Source organism: Diplodia corticola, assembly GCF_001883845.1.
Source record: "Diplodia corticola strain CBS 112549 chromosome Unknown scaffold36, whole genome shotgun sequence".
Taxonomy (NCBI): Eukaryota; Fungi; Ascomycota; class Dothideomycetes; order Botryosphaeriales; family Botryosphaeriaceae; genus Diplodia; species Diplodia corticola.
In genome coordinates, this window is record NW_017971515.1 from 332,630 (window position 1) to 346,911 (window position 14,282).

General features: G+C 57.5%; 5 protein-coding genes across 5 annotated transcripts; 2 read left to right on the top strand and 3 right to left on the bottom strand.

The window, feature by feature from the left end:
• Positions 1–250: 250 nt before the first annotated feature.
• BKCO1_36000110 (adenylosuccinate synthetase) lies at positions 251–1,655 on the top strand (the record flags this gene model as incomplete). Its single annotated transcript, XM_020274864.1, has 3 exons — positions 251–814; positions 864–1,026; positions 1,117–1,655. The coding sequence occupies 3 exons, from the start codon at positions 251–253 to the stop codon at positions 1,653–1,655; spliced, it is 1,266 nt and encodes a 421-aa protein (XP_020129020.1).
• A 1,429-nt stretch (positions 1,656–3,084) lies between these two features.
• On the top strand, positions 3,085–3,633 carry BKCO1_36000111 (uncharacterized protein; the record flags this gene model as incomplete). The annotated part of the gene is made up of 1 exon (XM_020274865.1): positions 3,085–3,633. The coding sequence occupies one exon, from the start codon at positions 3,085–3,087 to the stop codon at positions 3,631–3,633; it is 549 nt and encodes a 182-aa protein (XP_020129019.1).
• Positions 3,634–4,111: 478 nt separating this feature from the next.
• Positions 4,112–6,412, bottom strand: BKCO1_36000112 (uncharacterized protein; the record flags this gene model as incomplete). The annotated part of the gene is made up of 1 exon (XM_020274866.1): positions 4,112–6,412. The coding sequence occupies one exon, from the start codon at positions 6,410–6,412 to the stop codon at positions 4,112–4,114; it is 2,301 nt and encodes a 766-aa protein (XP_020129022.1).
• Positions 6,413–7,605: 1,193 nt separating this feature from the next.
• BKCO1_36000113 (mrc1-like domain-containing protein) lies at positions 7,606–12,198 on the bottom strand (the record flags this gene model as incomplete). Its single annotated transcript, XM_020274867.1, has 3 exons — positions 7,606–8,579; positions 8,633–8,838; positions 8,894–12,198. The coding sequence occupies 3 exons, from the start codon at positions 12,196–12,198 to the stop codon at positions 7,606–7,608; spliced, it is 4,485 nt and encodes a 1,494-aa protein (XP_020129021.1).
• Positions 12,199–12,808: 610 nt separating this feature from the next.
• BKCO1_36000114 (myb dna-binding domain-containing protein) lies at positions 12,809–13,896 on the bottom strand (the record flags this gene model as incomplete). The annotated part of the gene is made up of 2 exons (XM_020274868.1): positions 12,809–13,626; positions 13,740–13,896. The coding sequence occupies 2 exons, from the start codon at positions 13,894–13,896 to the stop codon at positions 12,809–12,811; spliced, it is 975 nt and encodes a 324-aa protein (XP_020129016.1).
• Between the last annotated feature and the right edge of the window lie 386 nt (positions 13,897–14,282).

A 14,282-nucleotide genomic window follows, 5' to 3' on the forward strand; every position in this document is an offset into this window, starting at 1 on the left:
TGGCGGCCGCTGTTTGGCTGTTTGGGCAGCGCCGCCTCGAAGCCGAACTCGGCGAGGCCTAGCGTCGATCCCCCACCGGCGCGTCCCTCAAAATCTCAGCGTGCCCGCCGTCCGCCGTTTGACTCCTACGCTGCTTTTTGGCACGCGTCGCCAATACCCCCCGCTCCCTTTGACTTGCATTGACACGCGCCCGCGTCGTCAGTCTCTCTCGTTCTTGTTCCCGCTCCCCTCCGCTCCCCGCCCATCCGTCATGTCGACCACCGTCGTCTGCGGCGCCCAATGGGGTGACGAGGGCAAGGGCAAGTTGGTCGACATCCTTTGCTCCGAGGCCTCGCTCTGCTGTCGCGCCCAGGGCGGCAACAACGCCGGCCACACCATCGTCGCCAACGGCATCACCTACGACTTCCACATCCTGCCCTCGGGCCTCGTCAACCCCAAGTGTGTGAACCTCGTCGGCGCCGGATGCGTTGTCCACGTCCCCTCCTTCTTCAAGGAGCTCGAGGCCCTCAACAAGCACGGCCTCGACACCAGCGACCGCATCTTCATCAGCGACCGTGCCCACGTCGTCTTCGACCTGCACCAGATGGTCGACGGTCTCGAGGAGGTCGAGTTGGGCTCCAGCTTCATCGGCACCACCAGGAAGGGCATCGGCCCAACCTACAGCACCAAGATGACCCGCAGCGGCATCCGCATCTGCGACATCTTCGACCACGACCAGCTCGCCAGCGGCCTGCGCCGCATCGCCGAGGGCTACAAGAAGAGGTTCGGGGACCTGCTCAAGTACGATGTGGAGGATGAGATCTCGCGCTACAAGGTCAGAACAGACATGCATGGCGAGACGGCACGTTTTTAACCCTTCGTAGGACTACGCCGAGAGACTCAGGCCCTACGTCATTGACCAGGTGCCGCTCCTCAAGTCGGCCAAGGCGCAGAATGCCAACATTCTCGTCGAGGGTGCCAATGCCCTCATGCTCGACATCGACGCCGGCAGCTACCCCTTCGTCACTTCGTCCAACACCGGTCTCGGTAAGCGGTCCAGCATGAACTGATTGTTTCGGAGCATGGGGCAGCACGCGGAAACGTGTGAGCCCATGGTCGCTAATCGCAGTCTTACAGGCGGCGTTCTCACCGGTCTTCCCCTGGGCTGGCGCGCGATCAAGGAGGTCATCGGTGTGGTCAAGGCCTACACGACGCGCGTCGGCAGCGGACCCTTCCCCACGGAGCAGCTGAACGAGGTTGGCGAGAAGCTGCAGGTTGTCGGGCGCGAGTTCGGCGTCACCACGGGCCGCAAGCGCCGCTGCGGCTGGCTCGACCTGGTGGTCGTCCGCTACTCGCACGACGTCAACGACTACACGGCCATGAACCTGACCAAGCTCGACATCCTCGACGACTTCGACACGATCAAGGTGGCGACGGCGTACAGCTACAAGGGCGAGGAGCTGCAGAGCTTCCCTGCCAACCTCGACATTCTCGAGAAGGTGGACGTCACGTACAAGGAGTTGCCCGGCTGGAAGACCAGCACCACGGGTGCCAAGACGTTCCAAGACCTGCCCGAGAACGCGAAGAAGTACATCCTCTTCATTGAGGAGTTCACCGGCCTCAAGGTCAAGTACATCGGCACCGGCCCCGGCCGTGAGAGCATGATCATCAGGTAAGGATCAGGTAAGGTCCGGCTATGTGTAGATGAAATGCAGGCGAAATCCTGTAATTTTATTGCGGATGCAATCTCTGGGCGGCTCTTCTTTTTTGATCTCAGGAGCCTCTTACGACTTTTTGCTGCCGTGACGGAGGACTTTTGAAATAAAGAAAAGGAAGGGGCTAGAATAGAAATTAGAAGCTTGACTCGGAAAACTTCCCTCGATTGCTTTGTGAAGGATTTGCTAGCTGTGGCCGGTATGAGTCATGGGGAACGGTAAACAGAGCCGCCTTTCCCATCTTATCTTCCTTCACGTGCGCGTCCCATCCCTTGGGCGGATTTTCGACGTCACTTTATTCGCTTTCGGCGAAAATCCGGGCTTTCCAGATGGTTCATCGGTCCGTTCGCTTCCCGCCAACCTTGGCTAGACGACATGCGCTCTCTCGACATACTCATTTTCCCGGCAGCCGTTAGATGCGGCATTTCTATTTTCGGTCTTCTCGCTGTCACTATGCGGTTCACCAAGACTAGTCATGGTTCCTGAAAATCCAGTGACCTTGTCTCCGCATAGTACCCGCGCGCTCATTCAGCGGACTGTCATGATTTCCATCTGCCTATGTATAAGACAAAGTGCCATGCTCAACAGTAGCGGTAAGTTTATATATGGTCATTCAAATCGAACGTTATCAGATCTTCTACCACACCGGGGTAGGGAGACCCGAGACAGCGCCCTGGAGCTCTACTCACCTTAGAACTCAGGTCATGCGCATCCAACGATATCTCTCAGAACCTTCTGTGAGAAGGTTGTGGAGAGGTTCATCAAAATTGAAGTCGTCGATTGTCGATTTGGATGCAACCAGGAGTGAGCCCCTGCACATACATATCAGTGGGGCTGCTGCATGGGGACAGAAAAAGAAAGTGGCCCAATGGGAAGGTCCCGACCAAGCTGAGCAGATCACCCCGTATTCATGCGAGTTGAGACAGTCTAGGTTACCCGAAGCACTTTGGAAGGGTTCCGGTTCAGGTTTCGTTGCTTTTTGCATGCCATTTAGGATCCCACCAATTCAATCATTTCCTTGGCGATCACGCTCTGACAACATATATACGGACACAGAACCGAGCTGGATATTTCAAGAAGAGGGTGACATTCGCTTACGCTGGCTATGACCTTGTTTCCGCAGGTGTGGCTTCAGCTGAAAATGTGGGTATTAATAGCACTGAAGATTAAGCCCCAGCTTGCGCGGTCGCGACACGCATGGATCGCGATTAGGGCACAGAGTGACTTTTTTTTTATTCCGGACATCACGAAAGAGAGATGAGATTTCACTATACCTCGTTCACGGAAGTCACGCTGCCGTATCCTCTGCGATAATTAGATACTACAGTCGTTTGTCTGTGGCCCATTACGGTTCGCTCCGTGTCGCACATGAACCAAAGAAGCCATTGCAATGGCTCGAAACACGCCACCCTCGCCGCCGTCGCCGTCGCACAACTCTCCACCTCAATCAGTATCTGGCGACCCGGCCGCCGACAGACGCTCCATTCTTTTCAAGCGTCTCTTCAACATTCTGCCACAACTAAACCTCCTAGCGGCGCTCACAGCCAGCGCCTCCATCGGCGCCCTCACTTTCGACGAGTTTCACCCGACTCTGGGTCCCATAAACTGCGCCGCAGAAGGCCTGCTCACGAGCTGCGCAATATCCGCGACCGCCTCCATCATGCTGTCCACCATGCTCATGTTCCGATTCGAGGCGCTCGAGGTGGTGCTGAAGAAGCAATATTTGCTGCTATGGACGCCTTTGGTTCTCTTGGATTGGTCTATCCTGGCACTGCTTATAGGCATCACGCTGTGGTATCTAGAGAAGAATGCTACCTGGCGAGCTGCTTTGATGGTGGCTCAGGTTAGCGGTCTTTTGGGGTTTTCCGTATGGGTGGCTGTCAGAATGGCGATTACGATGCGACGTGAGGGCGGAATTGGTGGGCCCGTGGTTGCATAATTCACCCATCTGAAGTCACGCCGTGCGGGTACCGGACTATCGTTGTTGTTGAGAATGGAGAGGCGGCTCTCGCTCGGGCGTGTGGATACCAAAGGGGCCTTGCTATATGGATGGTGGAAACCGCCCTCTCGTCGGCATCGTGGGTTCAGTGGTAAACGCATCACTATGCAGAGTATTCCGAGGAGTTCTGATTAGCTGACAACATAGGCGATAGCTGGCAGCTGCACTAGGTGACCAGGACGATAGCGTAAGTTTTCACACTTGGAAAACAGGCAAACAAGAACCATATCATTTCAGCTATCCTATTTGTTTGTTCGGCCTAGCCTCTACCCCAGTATCCTTTTGATCTTCGCTTTTATCCCACAGATATCAGTAAACACTTTTTTTCCGTCGACCCCTCTAGCCCCAAGCCCCAGCAAACCTGCAACACCCCCCACAACCATTCCCAAAGCCCCAATCCCTCCAACCAACCACCCACTCACTCACGACCCGCCCCGCCATTCCTCTCCCTCTCCTTCCGAATCGCCTCCTCTAAATCCTCCACCAACCTCTCCGTCGATGCACGCCCCGCACCCCTCGCCAGCCTAAAGTTCTCCTCAATCAACTCCCGAATCCTCGTCTGCATCTCCCCCACCGTCCTTTCCAACCCCGCATTCGTCCCCGTCAGCGTACCCACCGCCTCCCGCTCCCTCGCCAGCTCCGTCTCCTGCTGAACGTTCGCCATCTCCAGCGCCCAGATCCTAGACTCCATCTGCACCACCATCTCGTCGCGGCGCCGCTGCTCTTCTTCTGAATGGCGGCGCGGCGCCGTCGCACCGATTGAAAGCTGCTCCTCTGAATGGCGTCTACTCGGCGCCGTCGCCCCGACGGAAAGCTGCCATCCGCCATTCACGCCCGGGACGAGACGCACGCCCGGCTGCTGCTGCTGCTGCGACTGCCGCGACTGCTGCTCCCTCGATCGCACTCCGCCGCTGCCGCTGCCGCCACCGCCACCGGTGATGAGACGCTGATCGGGCTGCTGCTGCGCCGTGAACGTGGCGCGGGCCGCCGGCGCCCTGTAGAAGGCGGACTGCGGCGGGGCGCCCGAGGGATGGAAGAGGGGTTGCGGCGTCGGCCCTGGCAGGGTCTGCTGCGGGATGTCGGTGCGGGGCGCGGAGCTGGCGTCGGTGCCGCCCGGCTGTCCCGGGACGCCGTGGGTGGCCGGGCCGAGACGGCGGCGCTGGGTGGGGCGGGAAGAGGTGGATGAGGTGCGGCGGGGACGGCGGGAGCCGTGGGGGGCGGTGGTGGTGGTGGTGGAGGTCGCGGTGGTGTTGTTGTTGTTGTTGTTGTTCGTGGCGTTGGACATGGCGATGGCGGTGGTGTTGTTGTTCGCGTTGGCGGAGGGGCGGGCGACGACGTTTGTGTGGCGGGTGGCTGCCGCTGGGACGAGGCTAGTAGACTGCGATCGCGTGGGGCCAGCGGGTTGGGTTGGCTTACCAAGGGGAGCGGAGGAGGAGTGGGTCTTTGCGGCTTTGCTGGGTGCTGGACCTGTGTTGGCGTCCTCGTTGTGATCAGTGGATCTGATCGGCAAGGAAGCGCTAGGGTGGCGAGGAGCTTGCGCGTGCGGGTTGGTTCCAAGGGTTGGGTGGGAGAGGGCTTGAGCGGGTATTTGAGAGAGAGCTCGACGGAGTGGACCCGCCGGTTGCGCGCCACCGCCGGGCTGGTCACCCACAAGCGAGCGCCGAGAAGAGATGGATGGGATCTTGAGCTCCACCATCAGCTTCTTTCCATCGCGCTTCGCGGCAGCCCGCTGCTCCTTGATACCCCTCATGGCCCTCATGACATCGACTTGGAGCTGCCTGACGGTAGCAGTGTTCAACGTGGGATGCCTTCCACGCTGCACATTGCCCTGGATCTTCAGTTGGAGCATCCTCTGGAATGCAGGCAGAGAGTTGATTTTGGTGTCCTTGACAATCTCCCACAATGTCGCCAGGATGTCGAAGGGGAGCTTCAGGATCTCGGCGGCCTGAAGCTGCGGATCCTGGAGGATATCGGCCAGCCTTGTCTCGAAGTGCTCTTCCAAGAGTATGATGGCGTCTTCGTTCCGCTGGGCGAAGGCGATGTTCTTCATGGCTTGGCGTGTCGTCAGAAACGGGCCAGTACTGTTGTTGTACGCCTGCGGACCGCGTTCCGCTATCTCTGGCGTCATGATGGTCACGCCGTCTTCTGGGTGGCCAAAGGCAGAACCGCGGATGCCGCCGTTGCCGTAGGCCCGCCTGACGGCGGAGTCATAGTAGACTTGACTGAGATGCTGGGCCGTGGCGGCGAAGCTGCCGTGAGCCCAAAAACTCTGTACAAGCTCATTGTATGCTTCCATATAAGAACCGTCCGACGAAGTGCTAGCAGTAGGCGAAGAAATGGTGATAGCAGAGGTAGGCTGCGCACCATCCGCCACGTGGTTTTCATCCTGATCATTTCCGAACTCCTCGAGAGCGGCAGCGCGGTACTCCTCAAGAGCGTTTTTGATGTCCCTGATAATCGGAAATTGTCGTGTCGGCCTAGCCCTCCTGGCGCGGGAGTCGGCACTCTGTTGTATGAGGCGAAGAGCCAGAAGGTGGCCCATGGCACCCGACAGTTGCGACAACTGAGCCAACTGCTCCAGAGCCTCTTGTGGCCAGCTCTCAGGATTGGATGACTGCGGTTGAAGATCTTCCGGGAACCATGCCTTCGGATCGTGACCCCAATTGGTGCGGAGGGTATGGATAGCACTAGCAGTCTCCTCTGCTGAGTTCGCTGGCATGTTGAGGTTGAGACTCTGCTTCTTGGTCAAGGGCGCGGCTGTTGTTTGACAGGCTTGAGAGTAGCTCTGACGAGTGAAATTTGGGTGTTGAAAAGAGCTGGATTGTCGGAAGAAGGGTTTAAGTAGGCCGGGCTGGTCAGTGATGCATTACTCGCACAGCACTGGTCAGGTGTCCTTCAGATATTATGAGCCACCCACCGGAGTGTTAGATCTAGAAATTTTCATCACACAGACTCCCATAATATCAACCGATGGAATTGCTTAGATAGGCAAGAATAGCCACCTCGAAAGCCGAACGATGTTCAACCCGACTGTAGACAGGACAGCAAATTAGTAGAATGGATGAGTAGTAACCACACACTACATCAAGACTTCACGAGACGATTGAAAACTCAGGTTTTCGAGCTTGCAGAGACGCGGGCATTATCGGCCACTAAGCCATGCGCGTGGTACGAAAGCGGATATCCGTGTGGGAGAGGGGAGCATTTGGAGAGCTGTCCATTAAAACCCGATTCTGAACTTCCTATCCTGCCGTGATTTGTAGAATCCCGGTATCAGGTTCATTAAGGTCGAGACTCTGCTTCGAGCGTAGCTGCAACGAGGGGTTCATCATGCTCATAGACTCATGATATCCCTGGGAACAAGAGACTCATTCCTTGCTTCTAACAGCAAATCCATAGTGAAAGGAACTTTCTTCAAGAGCATCACTTGCTGCATGATCAGTAACCAAGAAGTTTGTCCAGTAGAATGAAGCCGTTATTCATTGATCTTTCCGTGCTTTGAGCACACCTTGTTCATGGAACTTGGCTGATTGTTCCAGATCTTTTTATCGCATGGTAAGCAAGCCATGCTATATGCCTGAGCAGCATTTCCCTTTACGCCCGCTTGGGATGAGTCATTCATCTGACAACATCGCTGACTATGCACGAAGAAAGTATGCTAGATCATTACAAAGATCTTGGAATATCCCAACTATCGATACCATCTGAAATCACTTGCGCCGCTTGCACACACGCACACACGCACACACACGCACAGCACATCAGATCAAAGCCACAAATCCGCACACAATTCAAATCATAACATTCCTAAAAGGACCGCGCGCCCATGCGTGATGCGAGCCAACCGACTCCGCACTAAACGCCACCAAAACAAAACCCGATCCCACAACAGTACAACCACCTACCTAGTACCTACTCGAACCCCCCACCCCCCAGCACGCCCAACACGCTCCTCCCCCTCCCCTTCACCACCTTCTTCCTCAGTCCCTCCTCCCGCCTCGCCTCCACCGCCACGACCGCCTTCTTCCGATCCGCCTCCCTCGCCTGATAATGTATGTTGCTCTTCTTGCTGCCGCCTCTCCTCAAGCCCGCCGCCTGTTCCGCCGCGCCGGCGGCCCCCTTGTTGCTGGTTGTTGTTGTTGTTGTTGACGAAGATGCAGAGGTGGTGGTGGTGCTGAGGTTCGTCGTTGTCGCGCGCCGCAGCAGGGACGGCACCCGGAACCCGTGGCCGGTGTTGGGCCCCGTGGCGGCGGCGGCGGCGAAGGCGACGGGCTTGGTGGATGTTTGTTGTTGTTGTTGTTGTTGTTCGGTGGTCGACGTCGTGGACGCCGCGCTGGCGGAGCGGGAGAGCGTGAGGCGGTCGACGACGGTCGTGGCTGCGCTGCGGCGCGAGGTGAAGGGGGCGCGGATGGTGGTGGTGGCTCTGGGTTGTTGTTGTTGTTGTTGTTGTTGTTGTTGTTGTTGCTGCTCGTTGCCGTGCTCGTCATCGTGCTCCTCGTCTTCGTCTTCGGATGCGGAGAACTGTGTTTCGCGGACGAGCGGTTCGTCGATGAGGGAGGAGAGGGATTCGCGGATCTCGGCCAGCGTGGTGGGCTTCCGGTCGGGCGCGGCGGCGGTTCGGCGCTGGCGGGCTGGTGGGCGGTTTTCGTCGTTGGAATCGGCGGCGGGTGCTTTGCGCTTGAGCGGGTTTGCTTGAGCAGTAGTGGAAGCAGCGTCGGCATCTGTCATTGTGGTCTCCTGCTGCGCCACCTCTTGCGAGTCGGGCATGGGCTGGGACTGCGATTCTTCGGGGCCGGTGGAATCCTTGTAGTCGAAGAAGTCGAAATCCTCGTCGTCGTCGTGATCTTCGATGGCGCGGAGGAAGGCAAGCTTCTTTGGATTCTCGGCTGTGGACCATCATGTCAGCTACATTCCACCATGGAATCAAGATGAAATTTACCAATCTTTCCAATGTTTTCATCCGCGAGAAGCGCCTTTCGCATACGCGCGAACTCACGCTGCTTCTTCGCCCTTCTCTCTGCAGCCTCATCGTCCGAATCGTCCAGCGAGTCAAAGTCACCACCGCGTTTCCGTCGCAGATTGCCATTCGTGATATCCTTGTACAGCTTATCGATGCGCTTCTCGTCTTCGGCACGCTCCTTGTCGCTGTTTGCCAGTTAGGATTTCCGACTCCACATCTTGATAGAGTAGGGGGACTTACGCATAAAACGCTGCAATTTCCCTCTCGTTCACCTTGACCTTTGTCTCGTCGATCATGTCTTTCAGCTCCTCATCCATTTCCCCTCCGCTCTCGTCATCACTGGCACCACCCAGACCTGCGTATTCGTCCTCAGACTCTTCGGCCTGCTCGTGGACCATTTCCTTGGCCGCGCTTTTCTTCTTGTTAAAAGCCTCGATCTTCTTGGCTTTCTTCGCACCCTTGCGCATGACATTGAATGCGTCTGCCGAAATCTCGAACTCCTCGTCTGACGCCGCTGCATCCGAAACCGCGTCGTCCGGCTCGGGCTCAGCGTCCTCATCGACATCGGACATTGATGTAGCAACAATTTCACGACGGCGCTGGAGACGACCCTTCTTCCGCTGAACGATGGGGGACTCGGGGATCCCGTCTGAAAGGATGACAGTATCCACTGTCCTCTGGGTCGACGAAGCCTGAGGAGTCCTGTTGAATCTGCCTGGCGTCCGTGAAACAGCGAAGCCACCGTCCTGCGTAGGCTCGGGGATGTCGGACATCTGGGTATCAGGTAAGTCATAGGGTTGCGAAGGGAACTGAGAAATGCCGATGTTGATGTCGTTGCTTCCGCTTTCCGCTTGAGATCCCTCAGGTTGACTGTCGCGAATGCGGGAGTCCTGGCTGGGGCCTGAGAAGTCCGTTGCAAACTCAGGCAGTGTGGACATTGGGATGTTGCGAAGGAAGTCGAGAGATTCCTGCTGGGTATTCGCATCCTCCGGGATTCCAACTTGAGAGTCCGGGTCGGCCATTGTACCGGCAAACATCTGACTAAGGCCCACGGGAGCAGCATTGTTGGCGAATCCGAATGCAGCCATAGTCTCATCCTGAGTTGCCTCAGGTTGAGGTTGCTGCTTGGTTGACTCAGGATCCATGTCGGCCATTGTGCCAGCGAACATCTGGGTAAGGCCCACCGGGGCAGCATTGTCAACAAATCCAAAGGCCGCCATAGCCTCATCCTGGCTAGGCTTGGGCTGTGACTGGTGCTTAGTTGGCTGGGAATTCGAGTCGGCCATTGTGCCAGCAAACATTTGAGTAAGGCCCATGGGAGCAGCATTGTTCGCGAAGCCAAACGCAGCCATGGTCTCATCCTGGCTGGGCTCAGGTTGGAATTGTTGGCTTGTCGTCTTAGCCTCAGATTCCTCATCCTCGTCATCGACAACACGTTTACGGTTCCTAGCCGTAGCAGCACGCCGCGCAGGTGCCGCTTCCTCCTCGGACTCCACATCATCTTCGGGCGCTTCCACGTCGAACTGCGCTGGAACACCCTCTTCATCCGCCATATCATCGTCCTCTTCGTTGGCTTCGTCGTCGAGGAGGCCGTCACCATCGGCACGTTCGTCTTGCTCCTCATCCTCACTTCCGGAAAGCTCGAGCTCCTCATCTTCCGCTCCCTCAGCATCCGATCCACCCTCAACGTAGCTTTCATCATCCTCGCTATCAAGCAAGCCATCGCCGTCGTCTTCGCCATTCTTCTTGGCTTCAACCTTCTCCTTCTTCGCCAGCTCATCTGCTTGCTTTCTAGCCTTCTCCAGAAGGTTCTCCAGCTCGAGTTGGTCTCTCTCGCGCTCCTCTTCCGTTTGAACCATGATACCCTTTGCACGAAGCTCGGCAATCCTCTCCTCCTTTTCCGCCTTTGCTTGCTCACGTGCTCTGCGTTGAAGCACAGCTTGCAATTGATCAGGGCCCATGGAATTCCTATCCGTTTGTCGGCTCTTGGATGGCGAAGTCAGGTGAGCAAGGTGGCGGAGAGTGAGAAGGTGTTTAGGCTCCTTGGCCTGGCGGGCTGGGAGGCTGTCGAAAACAGCGAAGCGCGTGTCACGGACAATCTCAAGGTCGTCATCAGAGTCAGAGGCGTTAGAGACAGGTCTTTCCGGAAGGACAACGCGGAACGTGCGAGTCTTCTTTTCCGGTGCAGGCGCAGGCGCGGCCGGATTCGCTGCTGGCTCCGAAGTAATTTGCGCGTGATCCTCACGAGAGGGCGAGATGGCACGGCCTTTTCCCTTGTCAATCTTTGGTGGACGATGCGGTTTATGCAAAACTGTAAGCCCACCGTTGGTCATGTTTTGCTCGCCGATATCAACAACCATGTCCTCGGACAGCCCGGTTGGATCAATGCCTTGCTTCTGGGCCTTTGCCTTCTCAACCTCGTCCGCGCTGGGCTGGCTTGTGGGTGGCGTCTCCTTCTCAGGCTGATCGACATCAGAAGAAGCAAGCTCAGCAGTGTTCTCTGTGGACTCATTTGGCTGACCAAAGTTGAATTTCCTGAACAGATCCTGCGTGGTGTACTTTTTCTTGGTCTTTGCCTGATGCGCCAACTGCATGTTTCTGGCAATCCTTTGGGTTTCACGGTTCATCTCTTCCCTAGCCTTCTTTCCTGCCTTGCGGGTCGGCCGAGCTTGCTGGGTTAACTTCTCAGCCACGCCTTCGTCGTCGTTACTGTCGGTTTCGGAGCCATTTAGCTCACGATCAATTTCGCTTGATTTCCTTGCGGCAGCCTTGGCTCTGCGTCGGTTTTCTTCGCGTTCTTTCTTTTCCGCAGCTTCCTTGGCCTTGCGTTCGGCCTTCTTTTGCGCGACCAGTTCCTCCAAGCGGGATTTCGGCTTAAAGTCAGATGAATCTGAGTCGGAATTTGAGCCGTTGTTTGAAGAAGCGACAGACTTGGCTGGGGAAGGCTTAGATGGCGACACGAAAAGCCCGGGCGAAGATTCCCTCGATGCAGATGCTGCAGGCTTCGGCGATTTGCTAGCTTTTCGAACAGGTCTCCTTGCCTGCGCGGCTCTGCTGAACGGCATATCCTCGCCTGAACTGGACTCCGTATCCGCTACAGAGCTTGGCCTGCCTGATGATTCCTTTTGCTTGTCCTTGGCTGACATCAACAATTTTCTGACCCTCTGGTATGCATTGCCGTCCTGCTCTTCACCATCCTCAGTCTGAGCGTTCTGATTTTGCGCAAGCATGCGGGCTGCCATCCTTCCAACTGGTCTCTTTGCGGGTACAATATCATCGTCTTCGGAGTCTGAAGGCGCGTCGTCCTGAGCAGGTTTCGAGGCCGCTGGGGCGGGGTTTGCCGCAGGTTCGGCGGGCTTTGAAGGTCCGTTCAAGGGCTTTGTGGAGAGTTCGTCTTCGGAATCATCACTCATGCCGGCCTCTGCAAGCATAGCTTTGACTTTACTCCGCGGCGTAAGTTCGATTAGAGGTTTGGAGGTTTGCATGGCGAACGGGGATGTGGAGGCGCGAACGGAGCGCGCAGGGGTGGAAGGCATGGAAGACATGCTGGTGGATTTCGGGATCTAGGTACGTTCCGTCGTGGATTTGAAAGGGAGAATCGGGGTATCAAGAATAGGTTGTCATTGGGGTATAGTGCTGGCTGCCGAGGCGGCGATGTTGGGATGTGAAGATTGATGCACGCGCGACGCGAGCAAGCGCGTCGCGTCGCGTCAATCCCCGCTTAAGGCCGAGCGTTTCCATTGTCGCCGGGATTTACCCATGCGGTAAGAACCAACATCACCTGAAGCCAGAGGCCTCTCGATCACCATCATTTTCCATCATGGATTGAAAAGCAGTCTAGCTGCGCGCAAAGCACGGAGGTTTGCAACATCTTCTCGTAATTCGTACTTTCGTTATCATCGTAAGGTCTTAACCCCACTTCGCAATTCCCAAGACCGCTGATGCATAATGGCCGAAGAAACCCTCCACCCTGGCACCAAAACACCATAATCGTAGCCATCAACTGCCCAAACAGGCATTCCAGAAATGAAAAGCAAAACTTTTAACCCCCTCCTCAACATCCGCAAAACACTCCTCGGACAAAAGCCCCCCAACACCAGAAAACCCCCAGCCCATCCCCATCCCATCCCCTCCCCATCCCCATCCCCTCACCCCTCATCTGTACCTCCCCGTGAACCCCTCCCACCTCGCATCCCCCCACCCCACACCCCCATTCTCAACCGTGCTGTACACACTAGGGAAGTGCTCCCTAGTGATCCACCTCGTCTCCCGCAACTCCCCTCCATACGGGATCCTGAGCCCCGTCCCCTCCACCTCCACCTCACCCGCCCTCAGCAAACCACGCCGCGCAGCGCGCTGCGCGCGGGCAGACGGGCCGCTTCCACCAACAGGAGCAGGCGCAGGAGCAGGCACGGCAGGAGCGGCAGGGCGAGCGGGAGCGTTCCTCCTCCTCCTCCTTCTCACACCGGCGGGCTGGGCGGGCGGGGCGGCGGGGCGCGCGCTGGACGGGCCCGCGACGGGCGCAGCGCTGGCGGCGGACGCGGCGGACGCCGCCGCAGTCGTCGTCGTGCGGCGGGCCGTCCTGGCCCGTTTGGGCGCGGGGCCGTCGTCGGGGACGGCCGAGTCCATGGCGGCGGCGGCGGCGGAGATGGCGGTGGCGGCGGCGGAGATGTTGGCGGCGGCGGCGGCGAGTTCGGCGGCGGCGGCGGCAGCGGTGGCAGCCCGCGTCCGCTTGCGGCTGCCAGCAGCCGGAGCAGACGCGGGCGCCGAGGAGGCGGAGGACGAGGCGCCGGGGGCCGGGCCGCTGGTCGTGGTGGTGGTGGTGGTGGTGGTGGTGGGAGCGGCGGCGGCGGCGGCGGCGGTGGTGGGGGCAGCAGGGGCGGAACTGGCGGGACCAGCGCCAGCGCTGGCCGAAGGCGGGACCGGAACTGCGGCGGCGTTGGCGGCGAGGGCGGCGCGGCGGGCGGTGGTGTCTGTGTATATGTCAGTATGGGTTTTACCCTTTGACCAAGGCAGTGACGGGAAGTTGAGTGAGGATTGGGTCAGACAGTGAGCGGGAAGAAGGTATACACCAGGGATAACTTACCAGCCCTGAGGTACCGACAGTACCTGACTTGGACGCTGCCTTTCGTCCTGTTGGGGAAGTGATTGGCGATCTCCGCCCACTTCAGAGTTGTGCCCTCCTTCAAGGCAATGATGCGAGCGTCGTCGAGGACGGACTGGTTGGGGGTGGTGGAAGACATGGTTCTCGTTGTTGGTTGTTGGGAGTGGGAGTTTTTGGTGTCTTGAAGAGCTGAGTGTGTGTCAAGATGCTGGGTTAGGTTGGTCTGGAGTTCGAAGAAAGGGCATGGTCTAGGGGGGGAGCAGAAGTGTTTAAGAGCGCTGTAACGAGTCCAATTGCTATTGTTCCATGGTTGCCTTCACAGCCAGGAGTTGATCTGAAACACGACAATAGGATGTTTGGAGTCAAGTGAGGTGAAATGAGGTCGACACAATAAGAACACCATCTCCGGGCAGCGCCAAGGCCGACTATAGGGCTTACTGCCTGGGTTAACTGAACAATACGAAGAACGGCAACCACACTACATTGCTTGAATTTTATTACTACAGGTGGGGAGGAGTGGGATCT